Source organism: Typopeltis vanoorti, chromosome 8 (assembly GCF_054136105.1).
Source record: "Typopeltis vanoorti isolate ZY-2024b chromosome 8, IOZ_Tvanoo_1.0, whole genome shotgun sequence".
Classification (NCBI taxonomy): Eukaryota; Metazoa; Arthropoda; class Arachnida; order Uropygi; family Thelyphonidae; genus Typopeltis; species Typopeltis vanoorti.
Genome location: NC_143556.1, coordinates 77,614,124 through 77,634,629, shown reverse-complemented (window position 1 = coordinate 77,634,629; position 20,506 = coordinate 77,614,124). Strand labels below are relative to the sequence as shown.

The following is a 20,506-nucleotide window of genomic DNA, read 5'->3' as shown; positions in this document are numbered from 1 at the left end:
GGATCATTATATCAAGCAATACTTAGTCTGTATTTGAGTTGTAAGTCAGCAGTTAGAATTGAAGGAAGTACAGGGAGATGGTTTAATGTTAAATCTGGTGTGAGACAAGGATGTACATTATCCCCTCTGTTATTCATTATCTATATGGATCACATTATGGAGGAAAGTGGTATTAAACATGATATCAAAATTGGAGATGTTAATATCAGCTCTTTGCTTTATGTGGACGGTGTTATACTTCTAAATAAATCCACTACAAGTTTGCAAGATTCCCTGACTAAATTGAGTAACTACTGTAATAGATATGGTACGAAGGTGAGCATTAAAAAGACAAAGACAATGAAAATAGGTAGAATTGTTGAAAATGTCAACCGTGTTGTGAACGGGGAACCCGTAGAACAAGTAAAACATTTCAGCTACTTAGGCACAATTTTTAGTGAAGATGGTAAATTAAATATGGAAATAGACAACAGAATCAACAAAGCTGGTATTGTAGGAAGTCAACTGAATAAATATATGGTATAAGAGAGAAATTAGTCGGAACACTAAATTAGCTGTATACAAGACAGTGTTCAAACCAGTTTTAACTTATGGATCTGAGAGCTGGGTCAGAAGTAAAACACTTGACCAAAGACTAGAGACCGCAGATATGAGAGTCCTGAGAAAGATTAGAGGTGTGAACAGATGGCAATATCATATTAAAAACGAGAATATTTGGAAAGAACTTGACATTGTCAGCATCCCGGAATGCATTAGCAGAGCTAATCTCAGGTGGTATGGTCACTTAAACAGAATGGGCGAGGAAAGATTAGCAAAACAAGTGTTCTCTGCCAAGTTGGCAGGAAAACGACCCAGAGGAAGAACAAGATATAGGTGGATTGATACGGTACAAAGTGCCTTAGATGATAGAAATATAAGATCTGGTAATGTTGGAGTCTTGACAAGTAACAGACTGATTTGGAGGAAAATTGTAGATAGGAAGTTAGTAATGATGTAAATTTTTCATGTAGTACTATCATATCCAGTACACCCTGTACTCAAATTCCTGCCATGGCAGGAATTTGATGATGATCTCAGGTGGTATGTTCAAAGAATGAAAACAGAAAGATTACCAAAACAAGCCTTAAGCCATTAGGAAAAAGAAAACTAGGATGTCCTCTTAAAAGATTCAATGATGACTTCTAAGGCCCGAACAGGCCATTCTAGGCCTAAATCATTGATAGGCATGATGATGTTGCTTCAACAGTACATGTTAAAACTGGAGCAATATAAAGAAGTTCAGCATGGTCTGTATAAAAGAATGGAATGCAAAATCATGTGGCATTCCACATTCAAATTTTTATTTTTAAATAAATGACAAGAGAAGATGGAAGAAATGATGGTACATATGTCCTTTAAGTATAAAAGACCTGAATCAGATTCTTGACATGATAAAAGGAATCCTTATATGGGCTTTTTAGCTAAAAGGGAATTAGCTGATCTCATACTGAAATGATAGATGTTTGGTCTCAGAAAGCAGGCAAATTGGTCAGAAGAAACACAAATAACAGACAAAAATATGTAGTGGGTGTTAGATCGTGTGTGGGTGTAGAGTGGCTTTTTATGAGCCCTTGGACTCCATGGAGGTGTCGTAATAATAAAACACCTTCGAGTGTATCTCTCTTTGTTATAATTTACTACAATTTCCACACACACACACACACACACACACACACACACACACACACACACACACACACACACACACACACACACTCACTCACTCTAGGGGTTTTCCCCCCCCCAGCTCCTATGGTATTAATAAATTTGAGGATAAGCTGGGATAGTTTAAAAGAGATGAACTGCATTTGATGGGTTTGTATCATACATTTTAAGTGACTGTTGTTAGAAGAGGAAAAACAGCAAATGCATAGAATATTGCATAATGGATAAGAAAGAGAGAGAAACTAAAGGGAAAGACAAGTTATGGAAAGATAATGACAGCGCTACAATTACAATAACTACACAACAGGAGATAACAAAAACTGTACTGCTAATTTGAAGCTTCAGATAAGGGAGCTTTTTTAGTTCTCAAGTTCTCATATCTAGAACAGAACTAAGTGCAGTGCTAGCATTTTCTGAATAACATTAATACAATGTTATGTACTGATTTCCTATTAAGAGAATTGGTAGGAATTATGTGAACCTATTAAACTAATACATTCATCCCTTCATATCCATTATCATACATTGATAAACTAGTGAACTGCATCATATGATGTCGAGAGGAATTCTGTGCATAGAATGTCATATCATAACACCAGTGTATGTTTAGGTATAAAATTTGAAGTTATAATGAATAATATATTAAAAAAATTATCATCAGAATAACACTTTAATACAGACAATTCCAATACAAGTATTTAAGGTATAGTAACTCTTAAGCTCAAAGTGTAATATGTACTTTGAGCTTAAGATGCTATATATATATATAGAGAGAGAGCACACCAATGACATTATTATAGAGGCAATTCAATATCTGCATATAATTTTTAATAATTTATTGCTTGTAAAAAAACATCTTCATTATTATAACTTTCATTTGCTGAAAGATTAAAGATGGTTATTTGAAAGTAAGAAACAAAATAATTAAAAATTATAATTAAGCACTGGTTTTTAATATATTATTAATTATTTAATTTATTACTACATTAATAACTGGTGTAATTTAATAATATTAACAGAAGCATAACTGAATGCCTTTAGGTTATATTCCACAGGATAAGTACTTAATGTCTCTGTCAGAATCCCATCAAGGAACTGCAATGTCATTTGTGCCTTCTTGTGCACTGAAAAGCTGTAGTAGTTTGAGATATATAGCAACTATTTCCTATGCACATCATGGTCTGAGGGTGTGGTGTAAGAAACAGCTACTGTGATTTGTGATCTGCAGGCACCAAATTGTTCAGATGATCCAGGCACTGGTCTAAGGTGCTCAGAGTAGCAGCCATCATACCGTGATCGATTAAGACTCATTCTCTGAATAACAAGATCCAATAAGAATTAAATCATTTTTTTTTTTTTTTTGCAAATCTTTATTTCTATCTGTTTCTCAACAGTGGGTACATATCATTCTTGTAGAGTAATTTGTTCTCTATACTCTAATGGGAGAAAAAAATGCTTTAACCAATTTTACTGCCATTCCCCCCCCCCCTCCTATCAATATCAGCTACTCATGAGAGGTGTTGCAAAACCTATAGCACAGCAAACCTATAATGCTGTGAAAACAAGGGATTAAGAACTACAGATTATATTGAATGATTGGAGCAAAGATGTTGAAATTTTCATTAGCCATGTATTTACCATGACTAATGAAAAAAGACTAATTAAAAAAAAAAAAGACGACTGGAATATTACTTTCACAAAGGATAAAAATGATAAATCGATGATAAAACATAAATTGTGCACCAACAACATCAATATTTGGGATTTGCCAAATTTTGACAAAACTTGGCAAATCCCAAGAGATATTCAGAAATAAAGCAGAGTTAATGCATATGGCTAAGTTTTTTTTTTCTTCTTCAAAGTATAGGGTATAGAATCCAAGAATTCGCAGCATCATCACTTTGTTTCCTCCTCAGCTTTACACTGAAAGTTTTCTTTCCAGTTATTAACCTGTGTCTGTCAGGTATCCAATACTCCAAATCCTACATGTTGGTTCTGCTCACACATTCTTGAATGCTATGTCAGGTTCCCTTCTAACATTATCATTATTATTCATATACAAGTACAACCATAAAGTAAAAAAATTCAATTTAATCTAGTCCTTTGTAATACCAATTCAGAAATCAGCGATTGATATTCACTCCTATTTTCCTCAGATTGGTATATGTAATTCTAATATTTAAATAATTCTTTGAACTCAACTTTCAGACTAATAAGTTAAAACTGGTGTTAACACCATCATGCATACTACTAGTTTTTTGTTTTGGCTAATTTCTCTCTTACTTAGAATCAATTTATTCAACTAATTCCTCAAACATATCAATTTTGCTTATTCTATTATCTATTTTCATATTTCTATTGCTGATATATAAGTCCACCATTAAGAATGCAGTTGAAGTTTTCCACGACTATGCCTATTTTCAATTTTGTTTTTATTTTAGGTTTTCAAACCAAATTTTTTGTTATAGCAATTATTAAATTTGGTTAAAGCATACTACTCAGTATTTGCTTAGTAGTATAACATCATCTGCATTAAAAAAAAAAAAACAGAGTTTGATATCTCCAACTGATATATGGTTTAATGTCACTTTCTATCATAATGTATTCAATACAGATGATAAATCACAGTAAAATAGTATGAATTTTGCCTAATACCTGATTTTACAATAAAATGTTAACTTACAACATAATTGTGGAAGATATACTGCTTTGTATCCTTCCTTCCTTCCTGATTTATGTTCATGCATAGCCCTACACTTCACTGTGCAGCCATTCAAAACCAAAATCCGATGGAATAGGTTGGTTAATCCTTATTCAGGGATTCTCTTATGTCTGTAGATTGTTTGTTTGTGTGTGTGTGTTTGTTTCATGGAGCCAGTTTCATGTTTTGAAGGATGAAAAAACCCAAGTTTCCAAGAGAAAAAAACCCTCCACCTCCGTATGAGACCAGCTAACTAACCAATTGACTGTAAACACCTGATAAAGGTTCCTCACAGACATCAGAGATGGGATTTGAACCTGGGTCTTTCCAACCAAAGTGCATGTCAAAACCAACTGAACTACGGAGGCTCACTGCTCTGTATAATGTTCCATTTATACCACTTAACCGCACTGCCATAGTCCCCCCCCCTTTATCTGTAGGTTTGCTATCTACAGTTTCAGTTATCTACCATCAGCCTTGATCCAAAAATATTAAATAAAAAATTCCAGATATAAATAATTTATAATTACATCAGCAAAGTGGATATTAGATCCAACATTATTTCAAAGCCGAATGTCGGTAGAAACTTTCATAGTTTCAAGTTTCTACAGTTTCAGTTCAAATCAGACAGGATTTGAATATATATCTTTCCAACCAAGGATAATTACTACTGAATGAGTTATGACAGTGCTAGCATTTACACACACACACACACACACACACACATGTTGAAATGAGCATTTGAACACTGCCTGCTTGAGAACACAACTGATATATATATGTTACCGCTAAAGTGCGAAAACCGTTAATGTGCACATTACCTAGCTAATCTGCAGATTAACTGATTTGCTCCGTTAAAGTGCAGAATCAAGAGTTTCCGCATTTTACCTAGGTAATGTGCACATTAACGGCTTCCGTGTCGTTAAAGTTCAAAAGTTTGTTTCTCTCATTTCCTTTCCATTTCATTTCCTTCCCCCCTCTCCCTCCACTTTTAGTTTGATTTTTTAATAAGTAAACATAATTTTATCATATGTTTTTTTTCTTAATTGTAATAATATTTTAAACCGTTTGATTCCTTGTATTATATTAATTGATTGATGATTGATTCTATCAACTAATTTGTTGATTGTCTGATTGTATTAACTTGATTCTTTAGATATCAAAAAATAAATAAATAACATTATCTTAATTTAAACATACAGAAACGTTGCTGTTGTTCCAGCAAAGATCTTATTTTCACTTTAACGAGTGCCTAGTAGGTAATGTGCAGATTACCTAGGTAATTTGAGAAATGAAACAATTTTCTGCACATTAACGGATCACCGTAGTTAATCTGCACAATACCTAGATAATCTGCAGAATAACTGATTTCTGCACTTTAGCGGTAACATATATATATATGCTTATGTGCAACTGTATATAGTCAATGGATAAGAATTTATTAAGAAGAGGCATTTTCAAAGAATGCCATATCAGTGATCTATTGTTAGTGATATTGACAAAAATCATCAATCAATTCTAGGCAGTATTATCAGCTAATGGAAATGTGATAGCATTATCAGTTGATGGAAATATGACATTATGATGGAAGTATCTCAGCTAAAAAATGCACCACAAGATCCAGAAAACTAACACTAAAAAAATCAAAGGGTGCTCAGTAGGGTAGTACAATAATCAACTATGGTAATTAACAGTGTGAGCTTCAATGATGTGAAGAACATCATGACAGGACATTAAAAATTCCATGATATAAAACAATGAATAATGTTATACCCTCTTCTGATTAGATGCAAGTGTGAATATGGTGGATGTTGGGGAATGCCCTATGCCCAAGTGCATCACCTCCAACTGTGAAGTTTGATGGCAGATGGACTAGTCATTCTGAAGAAAGAATGCTCCTAAATATCTGATTTATATTGTCAAGCTGGTGGAGAGTAGTAATCAAGACCGAAGGACAGCCCATATACTATTGAATTTAGGTTTCTGTGAAATATAGTGCTTACTCCCAATACTTATGTCAAGCTAAAATTGCAGGCTGAAATATTGAGAAATCTTCATCTATACCTATGCTGAATTTCCACAGAAGCGTGTGTAAGTTATTAAAATTTACCTGAGCTTTTTTTTTTAAACAAATTCTATTATTATTCATAAGTCTTACAATAATCAACCATCTGATTTCTTTAAGTTATGGGAGGTCTCAGTAAAAAGAGGTGTCATGTATTTGCATTAATATATTGCTGATATAGAAATTTTAAATAGGTAAACTCAAGACTCCAAAAATATAACTTAACTCTTAGCCAGAAAAAAAAAAAAAAAGTAATGTTGACAAAACAAAGTAATATATTCTTGATTCTCACTATACATTACATGTAATTATGCTGAAGTCGGCTTTCCTTTAAGGTGGGTTTAAAATGTTGCCACAACACAGCTCATCACAATTCAATTTGTGTTTCTTTCATTTATTGTTCATAATGAAGGGTGAATTTATATAAATTATCCAAGAACAATAATTTAACAGGGAAGACAATAAAATTCACGAAAACAAGAGCACTTGATGTGGTTTTCGCAATGCACTCAGTTTAATGATTCAGTCTGTGACTTGACTTTGCAGGATAATTGTATTTTTAAAATAATAATATTAAAAAGAATCTGCGTTATGTAAAATTTTCATGCATTTAATTACACTAAGCACTAATTCATGTTGTGAGCTGTAAAAATCAGCTTAGATTACAATTGCACACCTTACTTAAGGGATAAAGGTGTTTTAAGAATAATATATAGATGTACTGCAGTATTTAAATATAATCTTTGTATTTATAATTAGCAGTTTATTTTGTTGATGGAAATATACTGTAAGAAAAATATAATTATTTTTCTTTAAAGAACAGATTATTTAATGTCTATTATTAGATTGTCTGTGTATTGATGGTAATGGTGTCATGTAGTTAAAGGATTAAGTAAGGGAGACTGAGTTGTAGTGAAGTAGTGTTCTCTCGGCAAAAGTTACACATTTCCTAAGGAAGTAGTTAAGGAATTAATGTACAGTATAGTGCTTACAAAAAACTATGTAGAGAGGCATTTCAGTACGAATATATCCACCCCAAACTTCATTACAGCTCTCACAATGTTGTACCATGCTTCACACCAAGTGATTCAGGAGTTGTTAAGACAAATTGGCCAACTTCTCCTTTACAGCAAGGATGAGCAGCAATGTATTGCTTCCTAAACATTTTCTATGAGATTGAGAATTGGGGAGTGTGCTGGCCATTTGATTTGAATAATATCCTCAGTCTACAGAAATATCTCCAATGCTCATGTACCATGTGGTGTGGCACTGTCATCTATAAAAATGAATGCTTTACCTATAGCACCACTGTAGCTATCCCTTTCAAGAACATTCATGCAATGGAAGCAGCACCACTTTCACACTAGATCAGATGTTGTCTAGAATCAAAGGAAAGACTAAAATGACTCATCTATAAAGAGTACATTAGCCCATTGGTGTTTTGTCCAATTTTTCTGGATACAACACCACTGAAAACATGCTCTACAATGAGCTGCGGATAAAAGGAAGTAGACTACAGGGGCCTTCGAGCATATAGGCCTACTTGTCACAGATGTCTTGCCACAATTTGACGAGATATCCATGGACCTGTGCTTGAATGTGGCCAACTTGCCAACTGACCTGCCATGGCACATTGATTACGTTTTGCTGTTAGAACCAAAAATCTGTCATGCTCCATGGTAGAGCAAGGGCAACCTCTTAGCAAATATCTGGAGACCATTCCATTCATTTGAACACTGTTCAGAGCCTGGATACAATGCTATGTGAGATTCCAAACTCTCTGGCAATATCAGTAATTCTGCAGCCTTCTTCAAGCTTTCCAATAATTCTTCCCTGCATGAAATCATCTAGATGATGTCTTTGAGACATTACAAGACATCAAAGTTTGCAATTTTATTCCTTCACAAAAGAGTTTCCTTCAAACATAATTCACTTGGTGTAGTTTTTTTGCATTGTATCCTGTTGAGTGCTACCACATGATCCCTCACTCAACTAAAAAAAATTAAAAAATTTGAACATGTATCCACTTTCTACTCAATATTGTCAGTTATAAAAAAGTGCCACAAGCTGATTCATCTGAATTTGTAGTTGTAATCTTCAGAAATAGTGTTCGTCCTTAGATTTTCGACACCAGTGTATAACATGCAATGGCTACTCATTTTTATTACTTCATGAGTGAAACAAAAACCAAAGTGTGACATAGTAAAATGTGAAAATAACCCTTAATATTCTGTAAGAGAAATGATGAGATTTTTGGAACTCAAAAGCAAATATTTATGAAGCCTTTCATATGGAAAGAAAAATGTTTAAAAGTTATCAACTGTTATGTTATAACCATATTTGTGATGGGTGGTGGTATGAATTAGTGCTAATTCATACCACCACCCATCACAAAAATATGGAGTCATTAACATCCTTAAAAACAGAGCTACAACAATTTTCTCTAACCAGCAAGCCCTGAAACAAGAACTAAAAATCATCAGCGACACATTCATAAATAATGGCTGTAACAAAAATACTATTAATAAAATACTCCATAAAACAACAACAAAAACGAATCTAGATTACAGTAAAGGGTTATCAGAAAAAAATCAACAGAATCCTACAACATTATAACCCCAATGCCACCTTTAAACCACCCACTAAACTTAAAACCATATTCAACTCCTCTAAGGAGCCTCTCCTCCCATTAGCACATCCTGGAGTCTATTGCATCCGCTGCACCTATAACTTACCGTACATTGGTGAAACAGGATGGACAATCCCTATATGAAAGAAAGAACACATTAGACACATTAAATATAACCATTATGGTGAAGCAGGCCTCTCAGATCACGCGTTCAACACCTTACACCAAATCAACTGGAAAAGCACCCACTCTTTACACCACACAAAAACCTGGTATGAAAGGAAATTTAAGGAAGCCTGTGAAATCCTGATAAACCACCCAAATATCAACAACAAAGATGGCATGAAAATTCCAAGGATCTGGATGGCACACATTCAGCCTATCTAATATATAAGATCCAGCATAAGTCAGGGCTCTAGCCAATCTTCAACTAGTATTAGAAACCATTCCATACCAACTGGCTGGAATGTACAGGTATAATCATGATGTTAATATTTGTATATAGATAGATACTTGTTGTTGCGCCCAATGTATTTCTACAACCAACAGATAATACTAAAAATAGGACTCTAGCGTTGATGTATAATTTTTTTTTTCCACCAGAGGTCAGGCCAACAATTGTTGTAGCAGTTGGTCAGTATCTTTAACAAACCAGTTTGATTGTAGTGCAGCTCTTTTTCTGTGTATAGTTGTATGCTCCAGAAGATGACCTTGACATAAAGGTCGAAACGTTGAATGTAGACTTTAGTTACATTAAACTAAAGTTTTTATTCAAACAAGGTAGTTGTCTCCATAATTTTCAAAAATGCATTCGGATCACCATGTAAGCTTAAAAGAAAGGATAAATAATTATAAACTTCTTTATTTCTTACTGCAACTTGACACTTGATGGCGTTTCGATTCTGATAAAGTTTGTAGCCTTGGAGAAATATTACTAGAAACTACCTTCATCACAGATTGTAGATGCTCATCGGTCAATCAGGTTCTTTTCTTAGACTTATTAATTTTCAACTGCAAAAAAAAACTGTTCACATATAAATGTACTCCCAAACAAAGCGATTATTCTTATTGCAAATCGTAACTGAGGGTATTATCTTTTGACAAGTACGAATAAAAGTTAATCAAATCTGTATCTTCAAATCTCTGAATAAGATTTATATCACACTGTAAATTAATTAGCTCCATTTGTAGATTTTCTGGTGCATTATTCGCGTTTGTTTTTAATGGTAATGAAAATAATGTAAAATCGGATTCTGAATCATTAAAATCTTTAAATCTTTCTTCAAATTCTTGTCCTAATAATGCTATTTTTCTTGCATATTCTTGAGATTTTTCATTTGAAATAATAGGGCAGGATTTAAGATATAGGAAATGTATGAAATTTTTTGATTCCAGTTTGTTTCCCATAATTGCAATTTAACTTTAAAAGCTTTAATACAAGCATACATGTCAGTGATAAGTTTATTCTTTCCTTGCAGCTCTTTATTGAGAATATTTAAAAGGCCGGTTAAGTCAACAAGAAATGCTACATCTGTTAACCATGTATCATTACGTAGCTCGTCAATGGTTTTATTTTTTTGTGTCATGAAAATTTTGACTTCATATATTAAATCAAAAAACCGTTTTAATACAGCTCCTCGCCTTAACCACCTCACCTCGTTATAATAAATCATTTCTCCGTACTCACTTTCAATTTCTTCAAGCAATGCAACAAATTCTCGATGATTCGGAGCTCGTCCACAGATAAAGTTTACTGTTTTAGTTACTGTTTCCATAACATTATCCATCTGCAAACTTTTGGCACAATGTGTTTCTTGATGAATAATGCAATGTATAGTGCAAAATTTATTCTGAAATTTTTCTTCTTTCACTATATTTCTTAATTTTACCGCTACTCCATTTTTTTTTTACCAACCATAGTAGCTGCACTATCACTTGCAAATCCAACCATTTTATCCCAACTAAATTTATATTTATCTATTACAGTTTTTATTTCAGAAAAAATATCCTGTGCACCAGTTTTTCCTTTCATAGGAATTATTTCCAATAATTCCTCAATTACTTCAAATTCATCAGTAATACCTCGTACAAAAACGGCAAGTTGTGCTATATCTGTGATGTCAGTACTCTCATCAACTGCTATTGAGAATGCTGCAAAATCTATACCTTTTTCTTTTAATTGACATCGTAAATCACTAGAGATTTTGTTAATATGTTCCACTACAGTGTTGGCTGACAAACTAATATTTTTAAATAATTGTTGTTTGTCAGGACAAAGAAGTTCAGCAGATTTAATCAAACAATCTTTAAGGAATTCGCCATGAGTAAATGGTTTTGATCGTTTTGTAATGATGTGCGCAAGAGCAAACCTTGCGTGAACTGTTGCTTCACTGGATTTATTTGCTTCAGTAAAAAAATTTTGTTGTCGTTGTAAGCCAGATTTCAGAAACTGTAACTTTTCTTCCCTCAATTTGCCTACCAACATTTCAAATTTTTCTTCATGATTCATTTCGTAATGGTGACGTAAACTGTATTCTTTTGGAACTGATATTTCCTTATTACAAATAAAACATACAATTTTATTATGCGCACACACCACAAAAGTACATAATTTCCCATTTATCTTGAAAAACACGTCCTTCTTCGTCCACTTTTCTTTTACTCTTTGTTAAAGACATGGCTTGCAGTTTAATCTCTTAATTAAAATCACTATTATAATTTTATTTACAACTTTAATTCAACAAGATGAATTTTCATATGAAAGCAACACTCAAAAGTTATGCACAATTCTAAACAATAGGTATTAATATAATGTAGATCTAACAACAAGCACAAATAAACAGGTTTTATAAGCCATATGTTAGTCTGTCTCCATCTATATTGCAACATGAACTGTGCAGCTGTGCATCGGAAACACCAGAATACTGAAGAGCCACCAACTGTCGGCTGGCGAACTAAATTTACTGATTGTAAATGTGCACATAAGCTCAGTCCATATCTCTATGTCTCTAAAACTATAAGCACCGTATTTACAACAAATACATAATTGAAATGTATTTGCGGGCCGTGTAAAATTGCTTCGGGGGCCAGATGCAGCCCACAGGCCGCTGGTTTCAGACCACTGCTTTAAAACAATGTTTTGAAAGATAAATGTACCCATCTCAAAATTTCTATACCAACATTATATTAAAGCAAATACATGACATCTCTTTTTACTGAGACCTCACATAACTACAACTTCCCATAAACAGTTTTCTTATTAGTTTCCAGCCAAACCTGCTTCTTGTTAACATTATTGGACACTGAGATAAAAAAACACAAAAGAATAAGACAAAGCTATTTATTTAATAAATCACTGTGCATCATCTGTTACTTCCCAATGGTCAGCAACCACATAACAGTAGTCTTTGATCGATAGCACATGAAGTCATAACTTGAGACATGGAAAGGCATCAGTCCATTCACAGTTCCCAATGACTGCACAAACACTGCGATGACTATGGAAATATTTTATAGGGATATTATGCAACTCCTAGTTAGATCTGCAAGTCAATATCATCCAAACAGAGACTAGTATTAGTAACTAAAACATCATTTTCTATTGTTACAGAGTACAGAATGAATGCATGAAAAACTTGTTATGCAATTTCATTATCAGCAGATTCGAGCAGTCTATATATATATATGACACAATATTTACAAATATGATATTAACTTGAAACAAAATTCCATATAAGGTGAAAATCATCATTTTTGCATACTGATCTTTCGGCACACACGCAGGGCCGGCGTTACCATTTAGACAAACTAGGCAGCCGCCTAGGGCACAAAACTTCAAGCTATGCTTTATTCATACTTTACTAAAATATCAAAATTAAATAGTGATATATGATTTAGGTATCGATTTTTTTCCCTTATCACTCACACATCACACTATTTTACTATTTAACTCTTGGTTCTTTTTTTTGTTCCTTACTTAAATGATTTGAACTTACCGCTATTTAAAATTCAGTTAAGATAAATATTTTAAAACGCTAAAATTTTAAAATATTAAATTTTGGTATTTTATAACTTTTTTTTTGTAAATGAATTATAACAGAGAATTTTCAAATTAATTTAAAAAAAAAATAAAAAAAGCCCTATTAATTTAACCTGAAAAACAATTTTATTTTGTTTTAATGTCAATTAGAAACATTTTAGTTTATGTGGGGAGTTAGTGGGGATTTTCCCAAACAATGTGTGGAGAAAGTGGGGATTTTCGGGAAAGAAGATATGCGACCCAAACTTTGCAAGTCATGTGACGTCATGGCACAGCAATAGTAGGTCTACTCTAGTAGGTGCCTGGAACAAAAACATAATAAATAAATAAATATCTTTTGTTTCAAATATCTTTGAAAAATAATCTGTTCAGAATATTTGTGAAAGACGAACGTGTAATGTGTTTCAATATCCCCATAAGTTAAATTAAGAGGATAAAAATCCCTTATTATTATACAGCCAGTATGCGAAACTCTAAGATACTGGCTGTAAAATAATAAGGGATTTTTATCCCCATAATTTAATTAACTTCGCCAGAAAAAAAAATAGCCGTTTGGCTTTTTATCTCCATAAGTTGTTCCAAGTATCGAACGATTGAATCAGGTGAGTTCATTTTATTTTCAATAATCAATTATTAAAAATTAATTTGTTAAAAATAATTTAAAAAACATTTATTCATTTTTTGAGTTAATTTTAGTGTCCAAAATGAATTAACGATAAATTAATTAATAATAACGTGTGAATAATTAATAATAAATGTGTGACTTTTTTTAAAAATATTTTTTATTTTTATATAGGATTTTATATATTATTATTTTTATATAAGAAAGTTTATTTATAAAAGTATAATTTTTTAGTTAACTATGGCTGATAAAAAGCGACCATCTAGAGCTCAGTATTGGAAAATAAAATCAGAAAAAGCTAAAGAACTGGCGAAGCAAGAGGGTTCTTTCTTGAAATATCTTTGCACAAGAGAAACAACTAATAAAGATGAACATGATAATTCTTTTGCCGAAGATACGAAAGATGAATGTTGTGTTACTCTTATTAAAGATAATGATCCAAGAACAGATGTGCAAAATAAAGAAAACGAAGATACTAAAGAGACAAACCAGAAGATACTACTATTCCTGTATTAAATTATAGTGATCCCGCAGACTGGCCTTCTCATTTTAACGATAATATTCAACAAATCTTAGTACAAAATGGACCACAACAGATTGTGTCATATGATTTCCCCAAAGATTCACAAAAAAGATTTTCCTCTTTACACTACAAGAGGATACTACCGAACAATGAAATAGTGGACCATCAATGGTTAATATATTCAGTATCAAAGGATGCAGTTTTTTGTTTTTGCTGTAAAATATTCAGTAAAAAAACTACATTAACTCTACAAAAATCAAGAGTCAAAGACTGGAAAAATATTGGAGTAATCCTTTCTTCACATGAGAGGAGTACTGCTCATTTAGAAAACTATTAAACTTGGAAAGAACTTGAATTGCGATTAATCGCAGAAAGAACTCTTGATAATTTCAATCAGCAAACAATCAGAGAAGAACAATACTGGCGTCAAATATTGGAATGTTTGATTGCTTTAGTTAGAGTACTTGGCACACAAGTACTCTAACAAGTGAACAGCTGACAATGATTGTACGTTTTGTTGATATTGTTATTCCATCAGATAGTGAGATATCCAAACCTGAGGTAATAGTAAGAGAGCATTTTTTAGGATTTGTTCCTCTAGAGGAAACTACAGGTTCATTCATAATAGAAACTTTAATCGAACATCTAAGGCAACTGGAATTACTGATTGAGAATCTCAGTGGTCAAAATTCCAAAATGCAGAATTGATAAGAGTTTTGAAAAAATTTTGACTGATGCTGTTGAAATTGCAAAAGAACTGGAGATTCAACTGAATTTTGAAATAGAAAAAAACAGAAAGAGAAAAGAGAAGACAAAGACGGCAATTCAAATATGAATGTCAAGATGAGGCTTTGCAAGATTCTCAGCAGAAGTTCAACATAGAATTTTACTATTGTGTCTTGGATATGGCTACACAGTCAATTGAAGAGAGGTTCCAACAACTACAGCAGCATAATGTTCTATTTGAATTTCTTTATGATATATATAATATCACTGAAAAAATAACTGCTGATTTACTAAACAATTGCAAAACTCTTGAAAATGTTTTGACTCATAATGCTAATAAAGATAGTGATGCCGAGGATCTCTGCAGTGAACTTCAAGCAATAGCTCGAAGACTTCCAAAATCCATGCCACCACAAGAAGTACTATTCTTTATAGTACAGCAAAAGCTTGTCGACTGCATACCCAATGTTTTTGTTGCACTAAGAATTCTCCTGACACTTCCAGTTTAAGTAGCAAGTGGAGAACATAGTTTCTCAAAGTTAAAACTTGTTAAAACATACTTGTGCTCAACAATGTCCCAAAACAGGTTAACAGATTTGGCAACAATTTCAATTGAACACAAGCCAGCTTCTGCACTAGATTTAAAGGAAATGGTAGAAAATTTTGAAAAATCGAAGGCAAGAAAAATTAAAACTTGATTTTCATATATTATATATATATTGCATATTACTTTGTTTATTATTAATAAAGCATGCCAAAATAATTTTTATTTTTCATATTTAAAATTTCATTTTAAAAAATATCCAACTTGTGAAATAAGGGGCACACTTGTAAACTTTGCCTAGGGTGCAAAATAACCTGGCACCAACAGTGCACACCTCCCTCCCTTTAAAAGTGTAAATACCCTTTTAAAGGGATGGAGGGAGGGAGGGAGGAGAATGATCCACTCTATGGAACTTTATCCTGCTTGACTTTGCCTGCCATAAGAGCACTGTAGCATTAAGTGTGTTATAGTTAACATCCCTAATTACACTATTCAATTTTCTGTTCAATCACCTTGGCTACTTTTTCATGTAATGGAATATTGCAATCCAACAACTTGTCAATAAGTATCTGGCTATACATTATCCAGCCAGCAGCTTATTAACTACGAACATTTATTTTTTAATAGAGTACGCATCCAGCAGAAATAATCTATACAAATAAATAAATAATTCTTGGCTGCCTTATTAGTCAGAAGTGTGTGTGCATGTGTGTGTGTGAGAGAGAGAGAGAGAGAGAGAGAGAGACTTGAATTCAGTGTTTCAACTCCAGTCAGCCAGAAATGAGCAAACGATGTTAATGAAATCCTCCCTCTATAAGTCTTTGGACTCCCTGGAGGTGTCACGTAATAATAATAATAATCACCAAGTGGATATGTTTATAATCTGCAGAGCCTACATGCTTTGAATTCAAATCCCACTGTGGTACAGATGTTTGTGAAGATCTTTGTGCAGTAAATGATTTTGAATGCTTGCTGTTTAACCACTACCCTGAAGAGATCTAAATAAATAAATCACCCTGCTTACCGAAGTCCTTAAGTGTTTAAGTACCATGTTTGGTCTTGAGTGCAGGATTCCTAGGTTATCTAGTCTTTAGCCCATTCAAGATAACATATTTACAACCCTCCCACCCCTGATCTTATCCCATAATATCCTTCTCTTTACCCAAAAATTTCTATGTTCCCCCCGTCCCAAAGTATTCTCTGCACACCCTTAATTTTTTAAAAAATATAACAAAACCCGGGTTTTTCAAAAAACATTCACATACCTCTTGCCTCACCAATAATTCTCCCACATCTCTCAAACCCCACTTTTCCGACCTCCCCTTCTGTTCAGTCATACTTTCTTCCTTCAACAATGAATGTATATTGCCATACACTGGTATGCCACTGAAAAAGAAGACAGCCAGCAACATCCCACAAAGGTATGTCCGGTTTTTTCCCTATATATTCTACATATATCTGTCCATATAAAACATCAGCAATGTCCTAAAATTTGAGAAAAAATCCAATGACATTATAAAAATATTGGAATCCTAACAAAAATAAGCTAAAATAGCCATAAAAATAATATTTACTTAGAGGAGTAACATGAGAACTTTCCCAGAAATAATACCTATTTACAACCTTCCTAGTTGAGAATGCCCTTAAAAAACACTCAAGAGGTAAAGCTAGTCGTATGAAATAAATAACCAGTGTAAAAATACTGTAATGAAAATAGCACAAGGAATGAGTTAACAGTTTAATGTTCCAAAATGTCATCTCACTCACAGAAATATATATAACTTTTTTTGCACTCTTGATATATACAACTTACACTTTGATGTCTCCATCTATAGTTCCCCCAACTATGACATCTTTTGAAGGATGAAATGCTATATCAATCACTAGTGAGTCAAGGTTAATATCTGCTGGCACTTTAGCAATATCCTCATTGCTCTGTGAGGATTCTGGCTGAGAAGATTCTTTTGCCTAATGAAATCGAAAAGACACCAAAAAAAAAAAAAAAAAAAAGCTTTAAAATGTGTAAAAACAATCAGTAGCAAGTTTTCAAATCATATAAAAAAAATTAATTAATTAAATTTAAAAAAAAATCCAGAAATAATTCATTTCTATTTTTGTGTTAATTTTTTATCATGCAATGACAACAAATAAATATGATTTTAGACAAATGCAGATATATATATATATATGTGTGTGTGTGTGTGTGTGTGTGTGTGTGCATATGGAAGATGGGTAGAGGACAAGAAGACATCTGTAGAAGTTGAGTTTATGTGCAGTGAAGAAAAGGATGAGGACTATATATTTCTTTCACAGAACAGTGAGTGAGAGGAACAGCTTGCCTGTTGAAGTGGCAAGTGCATCTTGCAAGAATGAGCTTAAGAGAAGGCATTACAACTAGTGTCTGTTTCTGTGATATGTAGCTTTCCCTCAGTGAGTCTTAGACTTCTGGAGGTCTCTGATGATGATAATCATAAAGTTTCCAGTTCAATAGTGATCTGCAGTTGCTAGGTGCACTTTATCTCCAAAGGAAGAAAAAATCATGAAAGTAACAAATGATAGCTTATAACCCATTTTCATAATGAATAAATATAAATGAACAATTCATTGATATGAATTCATCTCGATGATTAATAATAAAAAGAAGAACAAGATAAGTAAATTAGAATACAAGAAAAAAAAAAGTAACATGGTAAGGCAATTTAGCAATATTTAATTGCTAGATAATTATTTAATTATTTAGCAATTAAATTAGATAATTAAATTTGTGCTTGACAATGGCTTCACTATATCGAGTTTCCCGGGAGCTAAAATAAAGGATGTGATGAATGCAATAGAGAAGCAGAAGAGAAAAGTAAAAGAAATGACAGCACTTATTGAAACTAATAATTTAAAGAGTGATAAATACAGTATGAGAGGATATGAATGCCCTAATGGAAGAAGCAAGAAAGAAATATGAGAAAGCAAAATTGGTGAGCGATGATAGAAAATACATCTATAAGAAGGATGGTCCTGCACTTGAATGGATCGTGAGAAGAATGCTGAGAATGTATGTGTAAGTTCAGCTAGGGTATGTAGACGTAATGGTGATACAAACGTCAATAAGCATGGTTATATGAATCTGCTGAAGGGATGGAGCATGAGTGAGTGAGTGTGAGAGAGAGAGAGAGAGAAAGAAAGAGTGTGTGTGTGAGAGAGAGAGGGGGGGTAATGGATAAGAGAAAGTTGTCCAAATGAGCCAAGAAGATTACAGATTAAAGTATACAAAAAAAAAAAAAAAAAAAAACAAGGAAGTAGCTTATTATATCAATGTACAAATGCTAAGAGCATTAGAATGAAAGCAGTTGAGTTTGTTGCCTTAGTGGCAGAAGAGGATGAAGAATACTACTAGTAATATCAGATGACTTGAGTCCAGTTAGGGTAGAAAATCATGAAAGCAATAATGGTAATAATTTCCTGTATAGCAGTAAGTTTGAGGCTATCTCTTGTGAAGTGGAGGCTAGAAGGATGGAGAGGATCAAATACATGGTGGAGTGTGGCTACAGACCTGGCAGTTCAGTTGCTGGGGAACAAAGAAATGCGTTGCCAAATCTGGGATGGGTAATAAATAAGTAATCATTATGGGTGACTTAAATTATACAAACAATGATTAAGTAGCAGAGAAAACATGTATAACTTTAAGATGGTAGCATGATAAGAATGAAGGAGAATTTATAAGTTAAAGATGACAAGAAATTATATTTTTGGTTTCATCCTTTATCCAAGTATAAAGTTTAGTGTGAAGTAACTTCACGACTGGGCTACTCGTATATAGAGGTTGATGACTTCACATGAACTGCCCTTAGTATCCAATAATACAAGCCACGTATCCTTAGACACGTATAATGTTATGCATTATGGGCATTATTGAAACCCAGACTAGTTTCAACCTTTATTGAGGTCTCATTAGTGTGAGCCAGACCTAGAAAAGATACCAAGCTGAAGTAATTCTCTCAGAAAGGCTTATACATTGGTTGCACATGATTACTAAATAACTTAAGAAATCCACAACGTATACTGGAATATAAATTAAAATAAACTTTAATATATACTTCCTATATTTTGGCATTCATTGCCATCTTCATGGGAACATAAGATTAAGACAAGCACACACAGGCACTAAAAACAGCAAATGAGGTAGAAACAAGGAAACTACTGTTTTCCCTAAAATCCTGATGGTGCCCCCCCCCCCCCCCAGCGGGCTATATTAGGTATTCTTGGCCGGAATGGGCTGAAGTTCTCAAGATGTACGTCTCCCAAATTTGGGACAGTTTCATGCATCCAAATTTGTTGCAGTTTGGCATGTTTCTTAAGGCTGAGGCTGATTCTATGAATGTCTTTCAAATTTATACTTACTGCAGTGTATTATTGTGACTTTCTTCCAACGTATTCTGTGGCAGGTATCCAGAGCATGGTCTGCAAGCCCAGAGTGGCTGTACTGGTGAAACCGGATGTAGTCCTTCTGTTCCGAAATTCTGATACTCGCTGTCCTGCCTGTTTGGTCAGAGTAGGACAGCCTACAGCTGCAAGGGACCTGGTATACACCAGGTAGGTCTAGGGGAAGTGGTTGGTTTTTAGTGGAGCAGATAAGGGATGCCAATCTTCTATATGGTCTGTAACAAGAGGTCAGATCATGTTTATTCAGCATTTTGGTAATTTTTTCCGAGATGCCCCGGATGTAGGGAATGGTGATGAATTTAGAGTAATATTTTTTGTGAAAGGGGGGGGGGGGAAGGGGGGCTGTGGTTTACTGGTTTTAGTATTTTTTGGATGTTGTAACCATTGGGTGAGAAAATGTTAAGGATGTGATTTAGTTCAGTGGTTAGGGCATTGTAATTTGAACAGATTAGTTTAGCCCTGTTAAGACACTATACAACAGGCAACTTTTGAGTAACTAAATTGCGTAACTTGCATAAC

At 33.5% G+C, this 20,506-nt stretch overlaps 1 protein-coding gene and 1 non-coding gene across 3 annotated transcripts in view; one reads left to right on the top strand and one right to left on the bottom strand.

Annotated features, from left to right (window-relative positions):
- The window catches only part of LOC150104143 (WD repeat-containing protein 55), a 164,406-nt gene that overhangs the window by 59,114 nt on the left and 84,786 nt on the right, over positions 1 to 20,506 (bottom strand). For both annotated transcript variants that reach the window (XM_090396779.1, XM_090396778.1), the window contains exon 2: positions 17,367 to 17,521. In XM_090396779.1, coding sequence (XP_090252905.1) covers positions 17,367 to 17,521 — 155 coding nt within the window. The remainder of the gene's footprint in view (positions 1 to 17,366; positions 17,522 to 20,506) is intronic.
- LOC150104144 (U6 spliceosomal RNA) lies at positions 1,231 to 1,335 on the top strand. Its single transcript, XR_016548735.1, has one exon. It is a non-coding gene; the product is annotated as a U6 spliceosomal RNA (small nuclear RNA).